General features: G+C 39.0%; 1 protein-coding gene and 1 long non-coding RNA gene across 2 annotated transcripts; both read left to right on the top strand.

The window, feature by feature from the left end:
• Positions 1-7,689: 7,689 nt before the first annotated feature.
• Positions 7,690-9,823, top strand: LOC130592012 (uncharacterized). The gene is made up of 2 exons (XR_008970038.1): positions 7,690-7,984; positions 9,633-9,823. It is a non-coding gene; the product is annotated as an uncharacterized LOC130592012 (long non-coding RNA).
• A 4,511-nt stretch (positions 9,824-14,334) lies between these two features.
• LOC130591850 (uncharacterized) lies at positions 14,335-14,679 on the top strand. Its single transcript, XM_057395791.1, has one exon. It carries the CDS (start codon positions 14,335-14,337, stop codon positions 14,677-14,679), a length of 345 nt encoding a protein of 114 aa, XP_057251774.1.
• The last annotated feature ends 6,704 nt before the right edge of the window (positions 14,680-21,383 follow it).

Raw genomic sequence — 21,383 nt, 5'->3', positions numbered from 1 at the left:
ACGACCTCCCGGGAGTACTATGGTCAGCACGAACAACAGTGAAAGAGGCAACAGGCCAGTCCCCCTTCAGCTTGGTTTATGGAAGTGAAGTTGTCCTCCCTATGGAAGTCTGGATACCATCCCCGAGAATGACGTTCTACGACTACGAACAGAATGAGGAGGAGAAATCAGTCAATCGCGACCTCCTTCCCGAGACGAGAGGTAATGCTCTGCTGAGATCAATTCGCAACAAGTTACGAGTGGCAAGACAATTCAACCAGCGGGTCAAAGCTCGTCCCATTCTAGTCGGGGATTGGGTGGTGAGGAAAGTAGAAGCCACTGACCTCACCCACCTCAAAGGCAAGCTCGGGCCAAAGTGGGATGGACCATATAAGGTTGTTACCGAGGTCAAACCCGGGACATACCGACTTGAGTCCCCAGAAGGCACCCCACTCTCCTGCCCTTGGAATGCAGACAATCCGAAGAAGTATTACATATAATCAGCTTCTATGCCACAGTTGAGCCTTATGTTATTTTTTGTTAAACCACAACTCGGGGTCATACATTATGGACCTTATTAGAGTTGTCGGTTGGGCCACACTTGAGCCTTATGTTCATTTGGATTAACCACAACTCGGGACAGTAAGTTGTAACCTCGGGGATTGTGGTTTCATCATGAAAATTAATGAAAAGGCTATTTGCATGGCCTATGCAGTTGCATCAGTTATGTTTAACAAAATGAAATGAAGTCAATCATGAAAAACCAAAATCAAGCACTTCCATTCATGACAAAGAAAATACAACCTAATGAATTCCAAGAACAGGCTCTCGGAAATCAAACAAAGTTTTATCCAAAGAACAGACTTCCGGGAATCAGAAACAAAAAGTGCAAAAATACAATAGTACAAGCAAATTTAAACAGCACCGATCTTATCAGGCGAGTTATCTGTACTACCAGTACCATCTTCATCATTAGAACCATCTGACAGGACATCCTCGGGCTCTTCGTCATGAGGAGTCTCGGGATCCTTGGAAGGAGTAGCAGTCGGGACAGTAGTCTCAGGGGCCTTGGAAGCTGAGGATTGCAGGACGTCCTTTTTAGCGGCCTTCTCAGCCTCCGCCCTCTGCTCCTCGGCGATGCGAACATCAAACTCCGCCTCGACCGCGTTCCAGTCTAGAGCAGAGTCAGGGCCCACTAGTATGCCCTTCAGACGGTCCTTGGTCTCCCTAACCGCCATACGATAGGAGCGGGAGATCATCTAACCAAGAAAGGCATGTCCCTCGGGAGACCTTTTCCAGCCCTTCAGGAACTTGTCATGCTCTACCTGAAGAGCCGACTCTCGGGAGGAAGCCTCCTTCAACTTCCGCTCCACGCGTTTGACTTTCTTCTTCGATCCTGAGAGCTTCAGCTCATCAAGCTCCTTCTCCTTACCATTCCGGTCGAGGGTGCTGGTCTGGAGGTCCTCTAATGCCTTCTTGTTGCTCTCCTTCAGCGCATCATACTTCTGGACCGCCTCGGAAGCCTTCTGAAAAGTCTCCTTCTGCGAGTCAAGCTCTGTGTTGAGTCGGGAGACCTCGGCTTCCTGTTCCGATACCTTCTTGTTCAATTTTTCAATCTCGGTGTTAATCATTAACATCCCGCTCAAATTGAGAATGGTGATTGATCACAAATATCATACAGATGGAGGTGTGCGAACAAACAAACAAAAATGTTAGAGATCCAAAGTCGGGAAAGGAAAAAGCACTCGGGTTAAGTATGTACCTCGAGCCAAGATTCGTACAACGTGTTGATCTCCCCGATGCCCAAGTCCAAAAGGGCCTCGTCGTCAGCGTCCATGTACATAGTCTGGACGGCGGCCCTCACTCGGGCCATCTTCTGAGCCGAGGTGATGGAAGTGAAGGGAGCATTGGTCCCAAAATTGTCAGCCCGGGAGCGCTTTTGGGGAGGTTCCTCATACTCCACCAAAGTACCCTCGGGGAGAACCTCAGCTCTCCTTTTGTTTCCCGAGGAGACCCCCGAGGAGGCCTTATCAGAAGCCTTGGAGATGACATTCGAAGGCACCGTAGCAGCCTTCTCGACAACCGCTTTCTCGGTAGCCTGAGCCTTCTCCACATCTCCCTTCAGCTTTTGGGAGCGGACGTGAGGCTTCTTGGCTTTCTTGGCCTCGGTATCCTGAGGAAAAAGAACGGGTTAGCCTAGAACAAAAAGAACAGTCACCGCATCCAATAAATAAGATTTACCTTCGGAGGCGGGGGTACGGACATGGTCTCCGCGTCGAGTTCAGCCATGAGCTTCGCGGCCAAGTTGGTGCAACTAGTAAATCTCTCAGCCATCGCAGGATCTAGTCGAAGTCGGGCAAGAGCTGAAACAAAAGAAATGTCAAAGTTTTAGCATAAAAGAAATAGTTTGCACATTTGGCTAAGGAATTTACTCTTATCACAACTACGGCTCAAGCCTACTGCCGCCAAGAACATCTCGTTCCGGATGTCATGACGAGTGGGCAACCAATTCGACGGTACATAAGCAAGGTCCCCCGTTGCTATCCTCGGGATAGTGGAGAGGTACACCCCAACGACCGCCTCCTCCCGAGACATCTCGGGGACCGTCTGATTCAATCGGAATCTGGGGCCATCCTCGGGGGGCAAAATTGGGATCCCCCAGTCACCACTAGTGTAAATGTGATAAAATGTTCGGTTGAATCCCTTCTGGTTCGAAGGGGCATCACGCACAACTTTATATGCGGCCCGACACTGGAAACGATACCATCCCGGAACATGACGATCGGTTGGCCCCAACATCAGAGTAAACAAGTTGCGCCATAGGCGCAGGCTTGGGGTTACATCTAAAAGCCCACAAACTGAAATAAATCCATTTATAGACAACCAACTATTAGGCAGCAAGTTGGTAAGGGTCAACTGATACCCACTCAACAGATCCACATAATAAACGGGTGTAAGGGAAATCTTAAGCCCATTTGCATGCTCTGATGATAGACGGAAACGCACCCGACTGGAGGCGTCAACACCGACTCCGCACTCTTAGCTCGGATAACAAAAAAGGGATCTTGGATCCAAAACTTAGTTCCAATGTATTGGCATTCCTTTCCATGTACTTCAGGAAAGAAGCCTCGGGAAAGTATGTGTGAGGGCCACCCTCGGGGTCCAGAGGGGGGAACTCCTGTCCTGATGTAGTTGGGGCCTCGTCTTCGGCCTCCTCAGATACCATGACAACCTTGTCCGTTATTAACCGATCCAAATAACTTGAACTACAGGGTTTGTGCGCTAAGGAAACTTCAAAAGGTCCGGGAACGACTCCTTCGTCCTCCTCGCTAAGGGAATCCGAAGGAGTAGACAGGGCAACGACCTCGGGAATATTAGAGGGGTCCTCGCAAGGAACCCGAGTATTAACTAAGAAACCATCTATCCCCCGAATCTCTTCAGATAATCTAATGGGAGGGGAAGCAGAAGTGGTAAGATCCATCTCGGGATCCATATATCCTAAGAACCTAGAAACAAATAAAGAAAAGAAGAGGGTCACTAAGAGGCGTACCTTCTCAGGAAATCACAGTCGGGAACGAAAACAGGGACGTGCACTCGGAGGACTCGGGACCAGGTGAAACTAGGAAAGATTATAGAGAGAGAAGGAGAGAGATTGTAGAGAGAGAAAGAGGAGATTCCAATGATTGCAAATGATTTGATGTACGGAAAATTCTCTCTCCTGACCTCTATATATAAGCCGCCGCCCCCATCCCGTGTCACGACAACCTATGGATCGCATAACGGGCCCTCCAAAGGTTTGGGTCAAGAGGAAAAAGGCCCATACACAATGCAAGGTCTAAGGCCCAATTCAGTTTAAGGCCCAAAGGTTCAACAGCCGGAAGTCAAGAGTCAACGGTCAAACTCTCTAATGGTCAAATCCTCTATCAACCAAAAATCCTGACTATCTCCAACAATCCCCGAGTTGGGTACCCCTACTTGGTCAATCCAAGGGGATCACTCATACTTAGCTAAATATGGCTAAGGATATTCATGACCAACTCGGGATCACATGGGAAGGCTCATTGGCCCCCTGAGTTGGGTACCCCTACTCGGTCAATCCAAGGGGCTCACTCATACTTAGCCACATAACGACAAAGGATATTCATGACCAACTCGAGATCACATGGGAAGACTCATTGGCCCCCGAGTTGGGTACCCCTACTTGGTCAATCCAAGGGGCTCGCTCATACTTAGCCAAATAATGGCTAAGGATATTTATGACCAACTCGGGATCACATGGGAAGGCTCATTGGCCCCCGAGTTGGGTACCCCTACTTGGTCAATCTAATGGGCTCACTCATACTTAGCCAAATAATGGCTAAAGATATTCATGACCAACTCGGGTCATAATTGTGATATCTCGGCGTATAACAAAGCTCGGGGTCCCCTACTTCAAGCTCTTCGGCCCCTCGAGTCCTCTAACCTCCCAGGACCGACCGAGGGGATATCTTCGAGTTCACTCTCTGCTCGTTATCATGAGTATGATGGGAGAACTTGGATTCTTCCTTGGCCTTCAAATCAAGCAAACCAAAGATGGAATCATGATCGATCAACAGAAATACCTCAAGGAGTTGTTGAAGAGGTATGGTCTGCAGGATAGCAAGTCCTATGAAACACCTTGTTGTATAATATGAGCACTATAAGAGGGGGGGTGAATTATAGTGAGAGAATAAGCACTACTTTTTGCGGAATTAAAAGTAAAATTGGGAACAAACAATGGGAACATGAGAGATTTTACGAGAAAAAACTTTCTAGGCCTAGTAGGAAGAAACAACCTCGACCACAAGGGATTTTAAACAACTTTCCACTATAATAGGCCAAAACAACTCTGATTACAACCTATTACTTTTCTCTCGATTCTCAACTTAAGTCACTCAACTCAAGTTCCCAACGACAGTTCCCAACAACTGACGTTTTCTCTCAAACTTCACTAAAGTTCCTTTCTCTTTCTCTTTCTCTTTCTCTTGCTTCACTCAAAGCTTTCTCACACTTACAAGAGTTCACTCAAACCCTTTTTCCAAAAATACACTTTGTAAAACAATGGAAGAGTAATAAAAACTCGATTAATGTAAGTATGAATTCTCTAAAGTAAAGGCACTGACACTTTAGATAACTTAGGACAAATTAACTAAGTCAGACACACTTTTACTCAAATGAATTAGGCGCCTATTTATAGACCATTAAGACAAGACATGATTTCCACTAACTTAGACCATTATCACATGTTCTCCATGATGTTTAATTAATTAATTAAATTAAATTAACTATTCCATGTCATGTAAAGCATCCACTAATCCACTACTTCACTTCATAGAAGCAGTAACATATTACGTGGTTTTTGCAAACTTGGAGAATAATTAATTTAATTTAATTTAATTAAATACTTGGAGGATAATTAACTTAAGCCACTAAATCCAATAACTACATAAACGTGTAGCAGTAAACCTTAGGCGTGTAACCTAGAATTTAGGAAATAAATAAATAAAATCCTTTAGCTAGTTTTTAGGAAAAAATATCTTTTTCAAAATCTTTTATAAAACCGGAAAACAGTTTTTTTTAAAAAAATCCGAAACATTTTGAAAACCGGAAATAATATATTTTCGAAAACTAAATCTTTTAAATAAAATATAAAAGATAAAATATATATTTTAAAAAGATAATATTTGAAAATCAGTTATTTTAAAATCAGAAAATCTTTTTAAAATCTTTTCCTAACAAACTTAAACTATCTTCCTAAAATAATGCATCTTAGTCAAAATATCCCTAAAAACTCTAACAACTATATTGGGCACACAATTATCTTAGGCGCACAATATTAGTCACTTAGAAGTTCCTAAATTAGTTTTAAAGTCTTGTTCCTAAGCCTTGTTCCTATAATGCCAGGTCTATTCCTTTCATGGGAACAGAACCAAGTTCCTTTGAGAATTCACCACGAACTTAATAAAGCTTTTACTCAACCTTAACAAGAAGATTAATAAATACCCTAATGTATTCTAATCTTCATTCCATGCTTGATTCTTCATCTCGAACATCTTTACTTCAATCTTGATTAATTCTCCGCTTTAATCTTCAATCAAGTATTCTCTTAGCTCAAGCATGAATTACCTTGCAATCAACATAAATAAAATATACTATGTCTTTTGTGGTTAGGTCATCTTCAAAACTCAAGAGTCAACAATTTCCCCCTTTTTGAAGATGGCAACAAAAGGCATATACTAAAAATAATACACATAAGTCATATAAAAATAATTTTAACAAAGTTTGTAACCAAGTTAAATTAAGTATTATAGACTCGTTATTTTATTTTGTAAAGTCGAAATATGAGCACATAATTCATGACAAAAAAAAAATTACTCTGATTTGCCTTATCTTTCCCCCTTTAGCATCTTCAAAAACATAGTCCACGATTTCAAAAAGATGAATATTATTCACTAAACACATCACACCACCAAACTTGTAAGAAATAAGTTGGTTAGTATAAGCAAATAAAGCATTCAACTCTCAAAAACCGCAATCCAAGAATATTAGCCATTCATTTAGACGCACACATGCAAAAAGATCAAACTTAGAATTAAGCAAACCAATAAGTTCCATTGTAGCATGATTAAGGAGAAGGATAGAAAAGACAAATATTAAACAAAGTTCATGTTCCCACACAAAATAAAACAAGCTAAACGAGAAAAGTTTATGATTTAGGAGAGGGAGGTTGTTCTACTTCTTCCACCACATCAATAGCTTTGCCATCACTTCTTGATGATTTTCGGCCAATGTATCATTTCCCTTGAGCACAATGTCTTCCAACTTGAACAATCTAGAGTTCATAGCTTGAATTGAGGAAGAAAGTTCACCAAGCCGAGCCATAATTTCTTGTTGTCCATCCAAGGCTTTGTCAACTTTGCTCATGACCCCTTTTACCAACCCATTTAAATCCTTAGCTTCCGTAGCAAACTCCATCATTGCTTCCGAATGACCCATAACCAAGGAAAACAAAGAATCCAACCTTCTAGCATGAGCTAGAGTATATGTAGAACCAATGGTAGGATTTTGAGAAGACGAGGGAGTTTGAGAAGGATTGGGAGTTGCGGTTTGTTCCTTAGGTTTGGGAACAGCAGGTTTGTAATATCCCAAAATTTTAAACATGTTTAATTAAATAATTAAGAAAGTTAAATCGTTCACTTAATAATTGTTTTAGTTAAGTAAGTCTAATTATGAACTATTTTTTTTTGAGCTTTTAAACAAACTAACTAATTCTATAAAATATTGTAATTGAAGAGTAAGATTACTAATAACACCTAAGTTAGTCACTTTTATTACAACAAAGGAAACCAACCAAGTTTAAGCAAATTAATAAAAAAAAAAACAAAGAAACCCCCCCCCCCCAAAACCCACGGTCAACACCCACCTTTTTCCCCCCTACACTAATTTCCCTTAATTGAACCACCATTAATCACCTACCATCTCCCCCTAGCTCCTACTTGTCCCCTCTCCTAGCTTCCTATCAACAAAACCACCAATCACCATCCTTCCACCTTCAACCTTTTGTCTCCAAAAATCTGTCCAATAAATACACAGAAGAAATGAGTTTCAATTACAAACTTAAAACCACAAAGAAATCACAAAGAATTTCTTCTCCTCTCCTTCCTCCTCTTCTCACGCACCAACCCACACCGCCACTGTGCGCACTACCTTCGGCGCACCACCGCCTTCTGACCGGCGAAATCATAACCGTCCCTCGCCGGCGACCCACGTCACAGCCCGTCGCTGCTTCCTCTCTCTCTCACTCTCGCTCGCACACTCCTCTGTTTCGCGTGTTGTTGCTGCTGCTGTCGTTCCGCCGCCGCCGGAGCTCCGGAGATCTACGGTCGTCGCTGGTCTGTTTCCACCGCCGACATTCCGTTCCGTCGCCTGCGCTTCTCGCCGGAGTTCGCCCAGCCCGTGTTTTTCGTCCCTGCTCAAGAGAGCAGAGGTATACCACCTCTTTTATTTTCATTTTCCCTCTTAAAACTGATTTTCAAGTACTATAATTATAGTTCACTTGTACCCTTGTTAATTAGTGTAATTGGGCCTAAAAACTGATTAGCTTTAGTAAACCAACTCAATGCATGTGTTGCATGTTCTTTAGTTGGGCTCAAATCTGACTTTTAATTGTATTAGCTAAGTTATCTAGTATTAGGTGGACAAATTGAGTTAAACTAAAGCTGAATTAGTATTCTATTAAGTTATGTTAGTTTAATTTATTAAGTTAATCATAATGTTGGGCTTATAATCTGAATTTACTTAGTTAAATCATTTAATTTAATCTTGTTGCTTTAATATATATTGAGCTTTAGTGGACTGATTTAGTTAGTTTTACTAAACCACCTAACTTATTTACTAAATTATTTTGGGTTATAATTCATGATTTCTAAACTAGTTGAGTTGTTTAAAACTAATTAAAATAATTCATTAAGCTTGTTGTTATAATTGAGTTTAAGTTATAGATACTTCACTAATCCTTAAGTTCACTTAATTAATTAGTTACTTGACTTGTTAGTTTTAAATGACTAAATAATATTAAATAATGTTATGGATCTATTATAACTTTAAATTAACTAATTAATGGACGACTAATTAATTATTAACTATGAACTAGAATAATGTTATGTTTTCGAAAGGTTTTATAATATGTAATAGTATAACTTTAATGTTTCGATAATTCTAAAAATATAGCTAAATGAGTTATTTTATTAATTAGTTGTTAAAGAGTCACCCTAATTAAAAAGTTATAGCAATTATGAAATAATGACCTTTAAGGAGACCTTTACGACGATATAATAACCGTTATGACCTTAATAAGCGCTAACCAATATTTAGGCTTAAAAGCTAAATAACGAAACGTTCATTAATAAAATTATTCTTGAATAGATAAGGAAGATAAAGGATATTACAAGCCTCCCCCGGCTATCAAGGTTATTAAGCAGGAATTCAGGTAACGTCTACTGCTAACACCCGCATTCCCCTTCAAAGTATGTTTTATGATCATGATTAATATTATGTTTTATATATCGATTGCGGGATCGAAATGAACTGTTTTATGATGGTTATGATGATATGATGCTATGAAATGATGATAATGATGTTATGATGAAATGAAAGAATATAATTATTCACGATGATGACAATATGCTTAAAAGAAATGAAACATGATAAATTCAAGTGAAAGACGGTTCTTGGCAAGTATTCTGTTACCCCGGTCGTGCACGTACCTTCCGGCCGGTTAACCACCTTCCGTTTAGTGAGGGCTATTGTCCTCGGGTGGCACCGCGCAATATTGGGCAAATAACGCCACCTTCCGTTTAGTGAGGGCTTTTGTCCTCGGGTGGCTGCCTTCCGTTTATGATGTTATGATGTTTTGGGGAGACGTCCCTTCCGTTGTACTAGCCAAGTTACCAAAGTAAAATATAATGATGATGAACATGATAAAGAAGATAATGTAACATGATATGATATGTTTGTGAAATGTTTTACTTATTCTATTCTCCCTGTTTTTAACTAAAATGATGTGAAATGAATTTACGATGTTAGAGTAGTATGTTACTGAGCCTCGGCTCACGACGTTTTGTTTTATGTTTTAGGTACCGATGGTGATAACGGGATGGCGTAGCAGTGAGGATTTAATTAATATCTAGATTATCTAGACTCTCATGGTTTTAATTTAAGTTTATGTCAAAACTCTGATTAGTAACTAAGTTTCTATTAATCAAGACTAATGTTGGATCTATATTATGCTTCATGTTATAAAATGTTTAAGTTTATGATTTTATGTTGCCTTGTATTTTCCTTATGGAAAGTACGGCGGTAACGCACCGACTATCTAGGTTCCGCTGCTAATAATCGATTAATTAACTTAACAATGATGATTAGAGGTCGGGGCGTTACAGGTTGGTATCAGAGCAACGGTTCTCGATGCCTCAAGTAAAATCTCAAAGGTTTTACTTAAATTAGTAAATAGATGGTAAAGTAATCTAGTAAAACGAGAGTCATCACCATAAGTATAGGGTTCATATAATTTAATAATATGAATACTAAATGGTGTAGTTAATAAGTGTTTAAAAATGAAAATGAGTGTGAGTGTTAGGATCGGGGAAGGGAATATTTTTATATATTTTTACGATGACGTCTATGCCTCGTTTAACATGTTATGCACATGGAATATGTGATGTTTTAGAACATGGCAACAAGTGGAAGTGGAACCCATGGGCCTGAAGTCACACTTGAAGAAATGAGGCAAAGGCTAGATACCTTGCGAAGTGACCCTGTTTTCGAAGAAACGACTGAAAATGCTAACGGAAATCAGGTGGATATAATGAAGCTGATGATGGAATTCTTACAAGGAAACCGACCAAGGGCCAAGACGGAGCAGGAAGAATGCTCCAATATGTTCAAAAGGTTTTCTGCTCAAAGCCGCCTACTTATGATGGAAAACCTGACCCCGAGTTCGAGGAATGGTTGAATGGCATGGAGAAACTCTTTGATGCCACCCAGTGTCCGACAAGTGGAAAGTTAACTTTGCTGTATTCTACTTAAAAGGGCAAGCTGATTTGTGGTGGAAGACTGCTAGAGAGATGCAGAATCAACCTGGATTTGGATGGGAAGGTTTAAAGGAGGCTATGAGAAACCAGTTTTACCCTCAGTCTCTGCAACTCCAGATGGAATCTGAGTTTATCCATCTGAGGCAAAGGGGTATGTCAGTTCTGGAATATGCTGTGAATTCAATGAGTTAGCTCGATTTGCTCCTGATCTGGTGTCTACGGATCGTCAAAGGATGAATCGATTTGAAGGAGGTTTGAACCTGGATCTTCAAGAAAGGCTTGCTGCAAATATGAGTAAGTCTTATCAAGAGCTATATGACCGGGCTATCAATGTTGAAAGGAAAATGAAGCTGCGAAAGGAAGTGTATGAGGGTGGAAAAAGAAAGCTAAATCTCATGAAAGCCACTCCAACAACAACTTCAACAAAAAGCCGAACACGGGATATTCGGGAAACGATCAGAAGCAAATTCCTCGATGCAACAAATGCGGAAGACAAGGCCACATGACGAATGAATGTCGTAGGGGAAGTGATCAGTGTTATCGATGTGGTAAACCAGGTCATATGATTAAAAATTGTCCAATTCCAGATTGGCGAAGTGGAAATGTTGGAATCGTGGTCAAAGAAACGGCCAGAACTCTGGCTATGGTGGAAATGCAGGCAACGCAAATAAGAACCCTCCACGTGGACCCCCGCAGGCTGGAAGAGTCTTTATGATGCAGCGTGATGAAGCAGAGGCAGATGATACTGTCATTACTGGTACTTTTCCTGTCAACTCTGTACCTGCTTATGTCCTTTTCGATTCTGGAGCTTCCCATTCGTTTATATCTAGTGCATTTTCTAGAAGCTTGAATGCAAAACCATGCTCTGAATTCTCTGCCATGTCTGTCACCATCCCTAATGGTGAATCCATCTTATGTGATGTCATGTATAGAAATTGTCCTATTCTTATAGGAGGATGTGAATTTCAAGTAGACCTCATTCAATTTGAATTAACCGACTTTGATGTGATATTGGGAATGAATTGGTTGTCGAAGTACAAAGCGACATAAATTGCCTTAACCATGAAATAACCCTCAGGAAGCCAGATGGGTGTAAGGTTTCTTATCGAAGAAGAAAAGTCCAACCCAAACCTGAAATCATCTCATCCTTGAAAGCCTTCAAGTTACTTTCAAAGGGTCATTATGGATACCTATGTAGTGTGGTAGACCTAACCAAACCTGAACCCTCGTTATCCGATATTCCCTAGTTTGTGAGTACCCTGATGTATTTCCGGAAGAGATACCTGGCATGCCACCAGAAAGAGAGAATAGATTTCAGCATTGACCTCGTTCCTGGATCTGCTCCTATCTCCAAGGCACCTTATCGAATGGCACCTGCTGAGTTACAAGAACTGAAAAAGCAACTAGATGAATTACTCGAGAAGGGGTATATTCGACCTAGTGTGTCGCCATGGGGTGCACCAGTTCTATTTGTCAAGAAGAAAGATGGAAGCATGAGGTTATGCATTGATTATCGAGAGTTGAACAAGATCACCATCAAGAATAAATATCCATTGCCTCGTATTGATGATCTTTTGACCAACTTCGAGGTGCAACTATCTTCTCCAAGATTGATTTAAGATCCGGATATCATCAACTCCGCATAAAGCCAGAAGATATTTCAAAAACTGCTTTCAGGACCCGATATGGTCATTATGAATTCACAGTAATGCCATTTGGGTTAACCAATGCCCCTGCTGTCTTCATGGATCTGATGAACCGAGTATTTAAATCATACCTCGATAAGTTTGTGGTTGTATTCATCGATGATATCTTGGTGTTTTCAAGAAACTTGATCAGCATGAAGAACATTTGAGGAAGGTGTTAGAAGTGTTGAGAGAAAGGAAGTTGTATGCAAAGTTGAAGAAATGTGAGTTCTGGTTGAAAGAAGTTGCCTTTCTAGGGCACATCATTTCAGATACTGGAGTCTCGGTTGATCCACAAAAGATAAGAGCTATCATGGAATGGCCTAGACCCACTAATGTTCCTGAAGTTCGGAGTTTTATGGGTTTAGCTGGATATTATAGAAGATTTGTCCAAGATTTCTCCAAGATAGCCATGCCTATAACTCGATTGGTAAGAAGACGGTTAAGTTTGTATGGAGTGATGAATGTGAAGCAGCTTTTCAAGAGTTGAAGAAGCGTCTCACCACTGCTCCTGTTCTTACTCTCCCTTCTGGAACTGATGGATTTGTTGTGTATAGCGATGCCTCTAAGCATGGATTAGGGTGTGTGTTGATGCAGAATGATAAAGTTATAGCATATGCTTCCCGTCAACTCAAGCCTCATGAACAAAACTACCCAACTCATAACCTTGAACTAGCCGCAGTTGTGTTTGCTCTCAAAATATGGAGACACTATCTCTATGGTGTTCCGTGTAAGATCTTCACCGACCACAAAAGCCTTAAATACATTTTTACCCAAAAGGAATTGAACTTGAGGCAACGTAGATGGCTTGAACTCCTAAAGGATTATGATGTCGAGATCCTATATCACCCAGGCAAAGCTAATGTCGTAGCTGATGCTCTAAGCCGCAAATCCTACCTAAACACAACCTTAACCTTGCCGAAAGAAATCAATGATGATTTGATGAAGATGAAAGTGGAGATCATGCAACCGAAAATAGAAGCACAGTTGTACGCATTGGAGTTGAGGCCGACTTTGTTGGAAGAAATAAAGAGGCGCAAGATGGAGACTTGGAGTTGCAAAAGATAAAGAGTGATGTGAAGAAGGGAAAATCACCGGGATTTGTGATCCAAGATGATGGCACGTTGAGATTTCAGGGTAGAACATGTGTTCCAGATAAGGAGGCATTGAAAAAGAGAATTCTGGAAGAAGCTCACAACAGTCCTTTTTCTGTTCACCCTGGAGGAAACAAGTTGTACAAGGATTTAAAGCAGACCTTCTGGTGGAGCAATATGAAGCAAGAAGTTGCAGAATTTGTGTCAAGATGTCTGACTTGTCAAAGGATAAAGATCGAACATCAGAGACCTGCAGGATTGTTGCAACCATTAGATGTTCCTGCATGGAAATGGGATTCAATTTCTATGGATTTTATCATGGGGTTGCCACCATCATTTCGAGGAATGAACTCTATATGGGTCATTGTGGATAGACTGACAAAATCCGCACATTTCTTAGCCATTAGAAATAATTGGAGTTTGGATAAGCTAGCTGAGTTATATATGAGCACAATTGTCAGATTGCATGGAGTACCAAGTTCTATTGTGTCAGATCGTGATTCGAGATTCCAAGCAAAGTTTTGGAAGGAATTACAAAAGGCACTTGGTACGAGACTGGATTTTAGTACCGCTTTCCATCCAGCAACAGATGGTCAAACAGAAAGGACCATTCAGACTCTGAAGATATGTGAGAGCATGTATTCTGGATTTTCAAGGAAGTTGGGAGAAATACTTGCCATTGGTTGAGTTTTCTTACAACAACAGCTATCAAGCTAGCATCCAAATGGCACCATATGAAGCACTGTATGGAAGAAGATGTAGAACACCCTGTGTTGGAGTGACATGATGAAGCTCGAATGATTGGACCTGACTTGATACAAGAAACAACGGAAAAAGTTCGATTAATTCAAGCCAGGATGAAAGCCGCACAGAAAGACAAAAGAGTTATGCGGACCGTCGAAGGAGACCATTGGAGTTCGAAGTAGGTGATCATGTTTCTTGAAAATTTCGCCTACTAAGGGTATTATGAGATTTGGTCAAACTGGTAAGCTAAGTCCGAGGTACATTGGTCCATATGAGATTTTGGATCGAGTCAACGAAGTAGCTTATCGCTTGGCGTTGCCGACAGACTTGGATAAAGTTCATAATGTTTTCCACGTGTCGATGTTGCGAAAGTATATACCAGACCCTAGCCATGTGATCAGACACGAGCCTTTGCAGCTAAGGAAGGATTTGACTTATGAAGAGAAACCGATTGAAATTCTTGATCGTAGGGAAAAGCGACTTAGAAGCAAAGTAATTCCTATGGTTAAGATTTTATGGGCTAATCACACGTCATCCGAAGCCACTTGGGAAGTAGAGATCAGATGAGAACAAAATACCCTCACTTGTTTGAATAGATGACTTTGATGTGTTTAATTATGTGCTTCTGAAATCTTATGTATGAATGTTCAAGTTTATGAATGCATGATTTTATCCTTTTGACAATGCTATGTAAGTTTCGAGGACGAAACTTTTTCTAAGGGGGTAAGGATGTAATATCCAAAATTTTAAACATGTTTAATTAAATAATTAAGAAAGTTAAATCGTTCACTTAATAATTGTTTTAGTTAAGTAAGTCTAATTATGAACTATTTTATTTTTGAGCTTTTAAACAAACTAACTAATTCTATAAAATATTGTAATTGAAGAGTAAGATTACTAATAACACCTAAGTTAGTCACTTTTATTACAACAAAGGAAACCAACCAAGTTTAAGCAAATTAATAAAAAAAAAAAAAAAAAAAGAAACCCCCAACCCACGGTCAACAAACCCAACCTCTTCCCCCTACAACTAATTTCCCTTAATTGAACCACCATTAATCACCTACTATCTCCCCTATCTCCTACTTGTCCCCTCTCCTAGCTTCCTATTAACAAAAAACCACCAATCACCATCCTACCACCTTCAACCTTTGTTCCAAAAATCTGTCCATAAATACATAGAAGAAATGAGTTTCAATTACAAACTTAAAACCACAAGAAATCACAAAGAATTTCTTCCCTCTTTCCCTCTGTTTCGACCCCCACAACCGACCACCGCCGGCCACCGGCGCGCCACCTGCGCCGGCTCAGTCGCGCCTTCACCGCTGTCGTTCGCCGACCACCGTGCAGCTTGCCGGAGACCCGCGCAGCACTCACGTTCTCTCTCTCCTCGCGCTGTCCCTCTCGCCCTCTTCTTCTTCGTGCGCTGCAGTACCGGGCTGAACCACCGACGACCCGCGCGCGCTGAACCACCGGAGACCATCGCCGGAGACGTCGCTGCTGCTCGTCGTCGACCACCAAAGCCAGCGTCCACCTCAGTCGCGATTCGTCCTCCCTGCTCCTAGTAGCAGAGGTGATGACATTCTTCTTTTAAATTTCTGATTTCTTTAGTTTAAGTTGATGCAAGCCAAATTACTACCTAGTGTTATAATTTAAGTTGGGCCTAAAGGAAACTGATTTATACCAGTTAAAACAACTCAAATAAGTATTGCATGTACATAATTTGGGCTCAAATCTGACTTTTATTGTTTTAGCTAAACTACTTATATTAGATGGGCCAAATTGAGTTAAACTAAAACTGATTTAGTATTTCATTAAGCTATGTTAGTTTAATTAACCACGTTAAGTATAATGTTGGGCTTATAATCTGATTTACTTAGTTAAATCATTTAAGTTAATCTTGTTGTTTAATATATTGAGCTTTAGTGGACTGATTTTAGTTAATCATTTACGTTAATCTTGTTGCTTTAATATATTGAGCTTTAGTGGACTGATTTAGTTAGTTTTACTAAACCACCTAACTTATTTACTAAAATTATTATTGGATTATAATTCATGATTTCTAAACTAGTTGGGTTGTTTAAAACTAATTAAAAATAATTCATCACGCTTGTTGTTTTTTAATTAAGTTTAAGTTATGAGTACTTCACTAATCCTTAAGTTCACTTATAATAATTAGTTACTTGACTTGTTAGTTTAAAATGACTAAATAACATTAAAATAATATTAGTGGATCTATTATAACTTTAAACTTAACTAATTATTGGACGACTAATTAATTATTAACTATGAACTAGAATAATGTTACGTTTTCGAAAGGTTATATAATTTGTAGTATTATAATTTTAATGTTTCGATAATTTCTAAAAATATAGCTAAATGAGTCATTTCATTAATTAGTTGTTAAAAAGTCACCTTAATTAAAAGGTTATTAACAATTAAGAAATAATGACCTTTAAGGAGACCCTTACAACGTTATAATAACCGTTATGACCTTAATAAGCGCTAACTAATATTTAGGCTTAAAAGCTAAATAACGAAACGTTTATTAATAAAATTATTCTTGAATAGATTAAGGAAGATAAAGGATATTACAAGCCTCCCCCGGCTAAAAGGTTATTAAGCAGGAATCCAGGTAACGTCTCCTGCTAAACCCACAACCCTTTCGAATGATGTTTTATGGTATTTCGTACTATGTTGTTGATTTATGGATTGTGGGATATGAAAGGTTTTACGAATATGATGATTTTCGATGAAATGAAACGACTTCGATGTTACGAAATATGAGTATAATAATGCTATGGTTTAATGATGTTTCGTGACTATGATTATAATGATGTAATGTAACTATGATATTTGAAACATGATAAAGTAAAGTGAAAGATGGTTCTTGGCAAGTATGTGGGCATAGAAAATGTCACCTATGATGTGACCGCCTTTCTGGCAATATTTGGACACCGAGAGTGTCATCCATTTGTGGCCTTTCTGGCAATATTTGGACACCGAGAGTGTCAACCATTTGTGACTGCCTTTCTGGCAATATTTGGACACCGAGAGTGTCATCTATTTGTTTAGGGAGACGTCCCTATATGTGTTATGTGATATGCGATATTTGCCAAGTTACCAAAGTAAAAGATATATGATGATGAACATGATAAAGAAGATAATGTAACTTACTATGATATACTTGTGAAATGTTTTACTCATTCTCTCCTTCCTGTTTTTAACTAAAATGATGTGAAATGAATATACGATGTTAGAGTAGTATGTTACTGAGCCTCGGCTCACGACGTTTTGTTTTATGTTTTAGGTACCGATGGTGACAACGGGATGGCGTAGCAGTGAGGATTTAATTAATATCTAGATTATATAGACTCTCTTGGTTTTAATTTAAGTTTATGTCAAAACTCTGATTAGTAACTAAGTTTCTATTAATCAAGACTAATGTTGGATCTATATTATGCTTCATGTTATAAAATGTTTAAGTTCATGATTTTATGTCGCCTTGTATTTTCCTTATGGAAAGTACGGCGGTAACGGCCGACTATCTAGGTTCCGCTGCTAATAATCGATTAATTAACTTAACCACGATGATTAGAGGTCGGGGCGTTACAAGCGGCTTGAACCTCAATTATTATATCTTATAAGCCTTGAGCTCAGCAACTTGGATATCTGAAAATCCAGTTATGTTAAGCTCCTTTGAAGCATCCTTAACTCTTTTCAACTTGCTAACCAGATTAAACATTTTTACTTCCCCTGAATTGAATGTTCAAATATGCAAGAACTGTCAGTAGTATTAGGAGCAGTTTTCACATTGTGAAATATCTAAATGGCTTTTTGCCCACAACAAATCTAGGATAAACAGTGATCAATCCAGGGTGAATGATCAAATTCACCTGCAACCATAAAGCACACTTCAGTATAAGGATAAATATTTTGGCAAGCATCATGTCCATCAGTTTATCCAACTTTGAGAACACCCTATCATTGCCTTGTTGTTTATTATTCCAAGTATGCAAGTTGCCAACGCTCTTCACATCTGCCATCCTATAAAACATTCATACACTCATTGATATCTTCAATTTCTACTTGTCAAACAATAATAACGATTCTCTCTTTCACATTCATCACACAATTTAAATCACTACATAGAGCCCAGAGAAGTTGAGTATTCAACACTTTCAAATCCCTCAATAACTCCAACCTTCTACCACTATCATTAAATGCATAGATAAAAGTGCAATAAAAGCTATCCACACCACTTCTAAGGGATACATGACAATGTATGAACTAACTTGAAACAATAACTTATGTTGATAGTAAAACTTCCTGATCTCCAAGCAACTAGTATTCTACCACCCTCATGATGACTAGCATTACTAGTAAAACACCAAATAAAAAATACTCTTTAGTAAAGCTTGCCTAGATTAGCAATCTTCAAGTTCAAGGAGGCCAACCAACCCAACATTATACTTCTGAAGAAATCTCTTCACATCATCTTGCTTTTGTGTTGAGTTGAAGCCCCTTACATTCTAACTTAGGATCCTATCCATTACGATAGGAGAGTCCCTTCCTCCTTCATCAGTTCTTGTGTGAACAACACCAACTTTAGTTCCCTTCTCACTAGCTTCATCAATAACCAGAATCTAAAAGGTATAGTAGTCTGAGTGGGTTTAGAGTTTGATACTCTAACTTTTATAGGTCTAAGATCTTTTTAGAACCCTTCTTGGTCAACTTCAGGCCTTGCTGGCTGAGGCCTCACCTACTGTTCTGCGGCCTTCTGTTTGGGCAGCCATATTTATTTAGTTATGACTTTCCTACACTCTATTGCATCATGTCCAACCAGCTTACACTTATCACAAACAATTGGTCTCCATTCATAATGAACTGCAACATTCACCATCTCTCCATGTTCATTTATAAGTGCTACTTGTAAGCCAACTTCAGTGACATAATCACTTCCACCATCACTATGGCAAATTGAATGTCATCCCTATTTTTTGCTACATCATCTCTCTTAATAGGTTTCCCTATTTGCTTCACAATCTTAAATAAAGCCTTTTCTCCCTAATATTTGAAATTCAATCTCAATTGAGTCCAATTAGGCAATGCATGGTAGAAAACCTTGCTAGATATGTTCCTTTCTTCACGATTACAACTTTATCCATTTTATATTGTTTCCAGATTCTCCTTATTAATCCTTCCATCACCTTAATAGGAGGATTAGCCTCCACAACGTAGCACACTACATCAGAATTCCAAAAATCTACTTCCTTCTGAATGTCATCTAAGTCAATCTGGATTGGACTATTAGGATTATCCATCGATTCATCCTCAAATTCAACATTATCATCACGTTCATCATGTTCGTCAATTTCTACAGCTACTACATCAGTTTCTAAAGCTACTTCATCAAATTGTTGTAAAATCAGAACTACTAACATACCTATTGCAACATTCGCTCTAGATTAACCTATGATTCACCACTTCAGCTGATTTATGCATTGATTAGAGTCATTCATTGAATGAATGCCTCACTTGTGATTGCACTTTCAAATATTTCAAAGATGATTTTGGTGTTAGAATCTCATTCTGAAATAATGCTTCAACCCCCAAAATTTCATCAATCGATCATGTATTACATGCCTCTGAATTTGAAACAGGTCCACGAGACTTATTATTCCCATTTCCTTGCTTATTTCCATGAGATTTATCACCAGTTTTCCTTGTCATGGCGTTAGTGCACAATAGGCTATCATGCGCTGAGAGAGAAAAGTTGGAAAGAAAGTCTCATGGGTTAAAGAAGTTACAGTTGATGAAAGCATTTGCAATGAATAAAAATGCTTATCGGTTGAGCCAAACAAAAACTCTAATTTAATGCTTATCACACTATACAAAAAGATTACCATTCCTTTTCCATTTAATGCCCTACATTAGTTGACTACATATTCTAAGGGCTAAAAAAAAAAAACAAAGCCCTAATCAAAACCAAGACCCTCCTACAATCACAACATAAACACCCAAAACGAAACCCCAAAAATCCATTTCATATTGAACTTGTAAAAGGGGGGGATTGGTTTTACATCCCTCGTCTTCATTGTCGGAGTCTTCCAACATCCAATTTAGATATGTGGCATCATTATCAATGATGTCCCAGCATACCCATGATTCAAAAGGTTCTCCCATGCATGAACTCTTTCTAGTTGGGATCCACCGTTTCCAACTCCACATCTTCTTCCATCTTTTGCAAACTATAGAGACGACCTCTTTTTCCGTCTTGAAAGCTTTGGGAACACGTACATACACATAATATGCTTGTTAAAGAGCACAACGTTCGTAGCTAGTGACAAAAGCCTGCAACTATGAACCAACTTCCAGTAAGGTCCCCCAAATGAAAAAACCCTAAAATTAGTCATACCCCCTGCTATAATTTTAAAATACGTCTTAGTATATGTGAGTCTGTAAGGAAAACAAAAGTTTTAACTACATAAGCCATAACTAAACATCTAAACCACAATGAACTACTTGGAGAAAACCCCTATATGAATGTATGCATGAACTATCTTTTATATAATTATCTTAAATGTATGAGCTATCAAATTCTTATCAACACACTCAACAATCATAAACAAACATGAAAACATAATTCAAACAAACTTACACTAACCGAAAATAACATAAATACAACCACCCTCTATTATAACTATCTTTACAAGGGTATAAACACATTTGAAATAGAATTTTTCAAAGAGATTTCAAGGTTAAAAAGAATGGAAACATCATAGACACATACTAAATCATAATTCAAACAATTCTATAACAAATTCACAAAACATTACGCTTGACAAAGTTCGAAATGCAACATAAACCCTAACTGTTCACTTTATTTAAACGTGAATATTTTTGAACACAAACTGAATTCCGGAATTCCTTTGAAGATTTGACTTAATTTTGCAAACTAAAACCTCCAAAATAATCGCTTCCTAAGGGTCTGATAAATAGTTCCTCTAACAAACTTAGAAGATGTAGAGTTGGAGTGAAGATTTTTGTTTGTAGAGGAAGCTACGTTTTGTGGCGTCATTTTATGGATGCGAATAATACAGACCAAATGTTGTGTTTCCCCTTGGTTCAAATCAATCCAAGTTCTTGCTTTTTGGGCTTACACAATTTAATTCTTAATTTGGAACCCAATACGAACTATGGCATAAAACAAATGTACTTAAACATAAAAATGGACCCAACATCCCAGTTGACATTTGCTACTAAACTTG

This window comes from Beta vulgaris, chromosome 6 (assembly GCF_026745355.1).
Source record: "Beta vulgaris subsp. vulgaris cultivar EL10 chromosome 6, EL10.2, whole genome shotgun sequence".
NCBI classification, from domain to species: Eukaryota; Viridiplantae; Streptophyta; class Magnoliopsida; order Caryophyllales; family Amaranthaceae; genus Beta; species Beta vulgaris.
The sequence above is the reverse complement of the archived record's forward strand: the minus strand, read 5'-3'. Positions and strand labels throughout refer to the sequence as shown.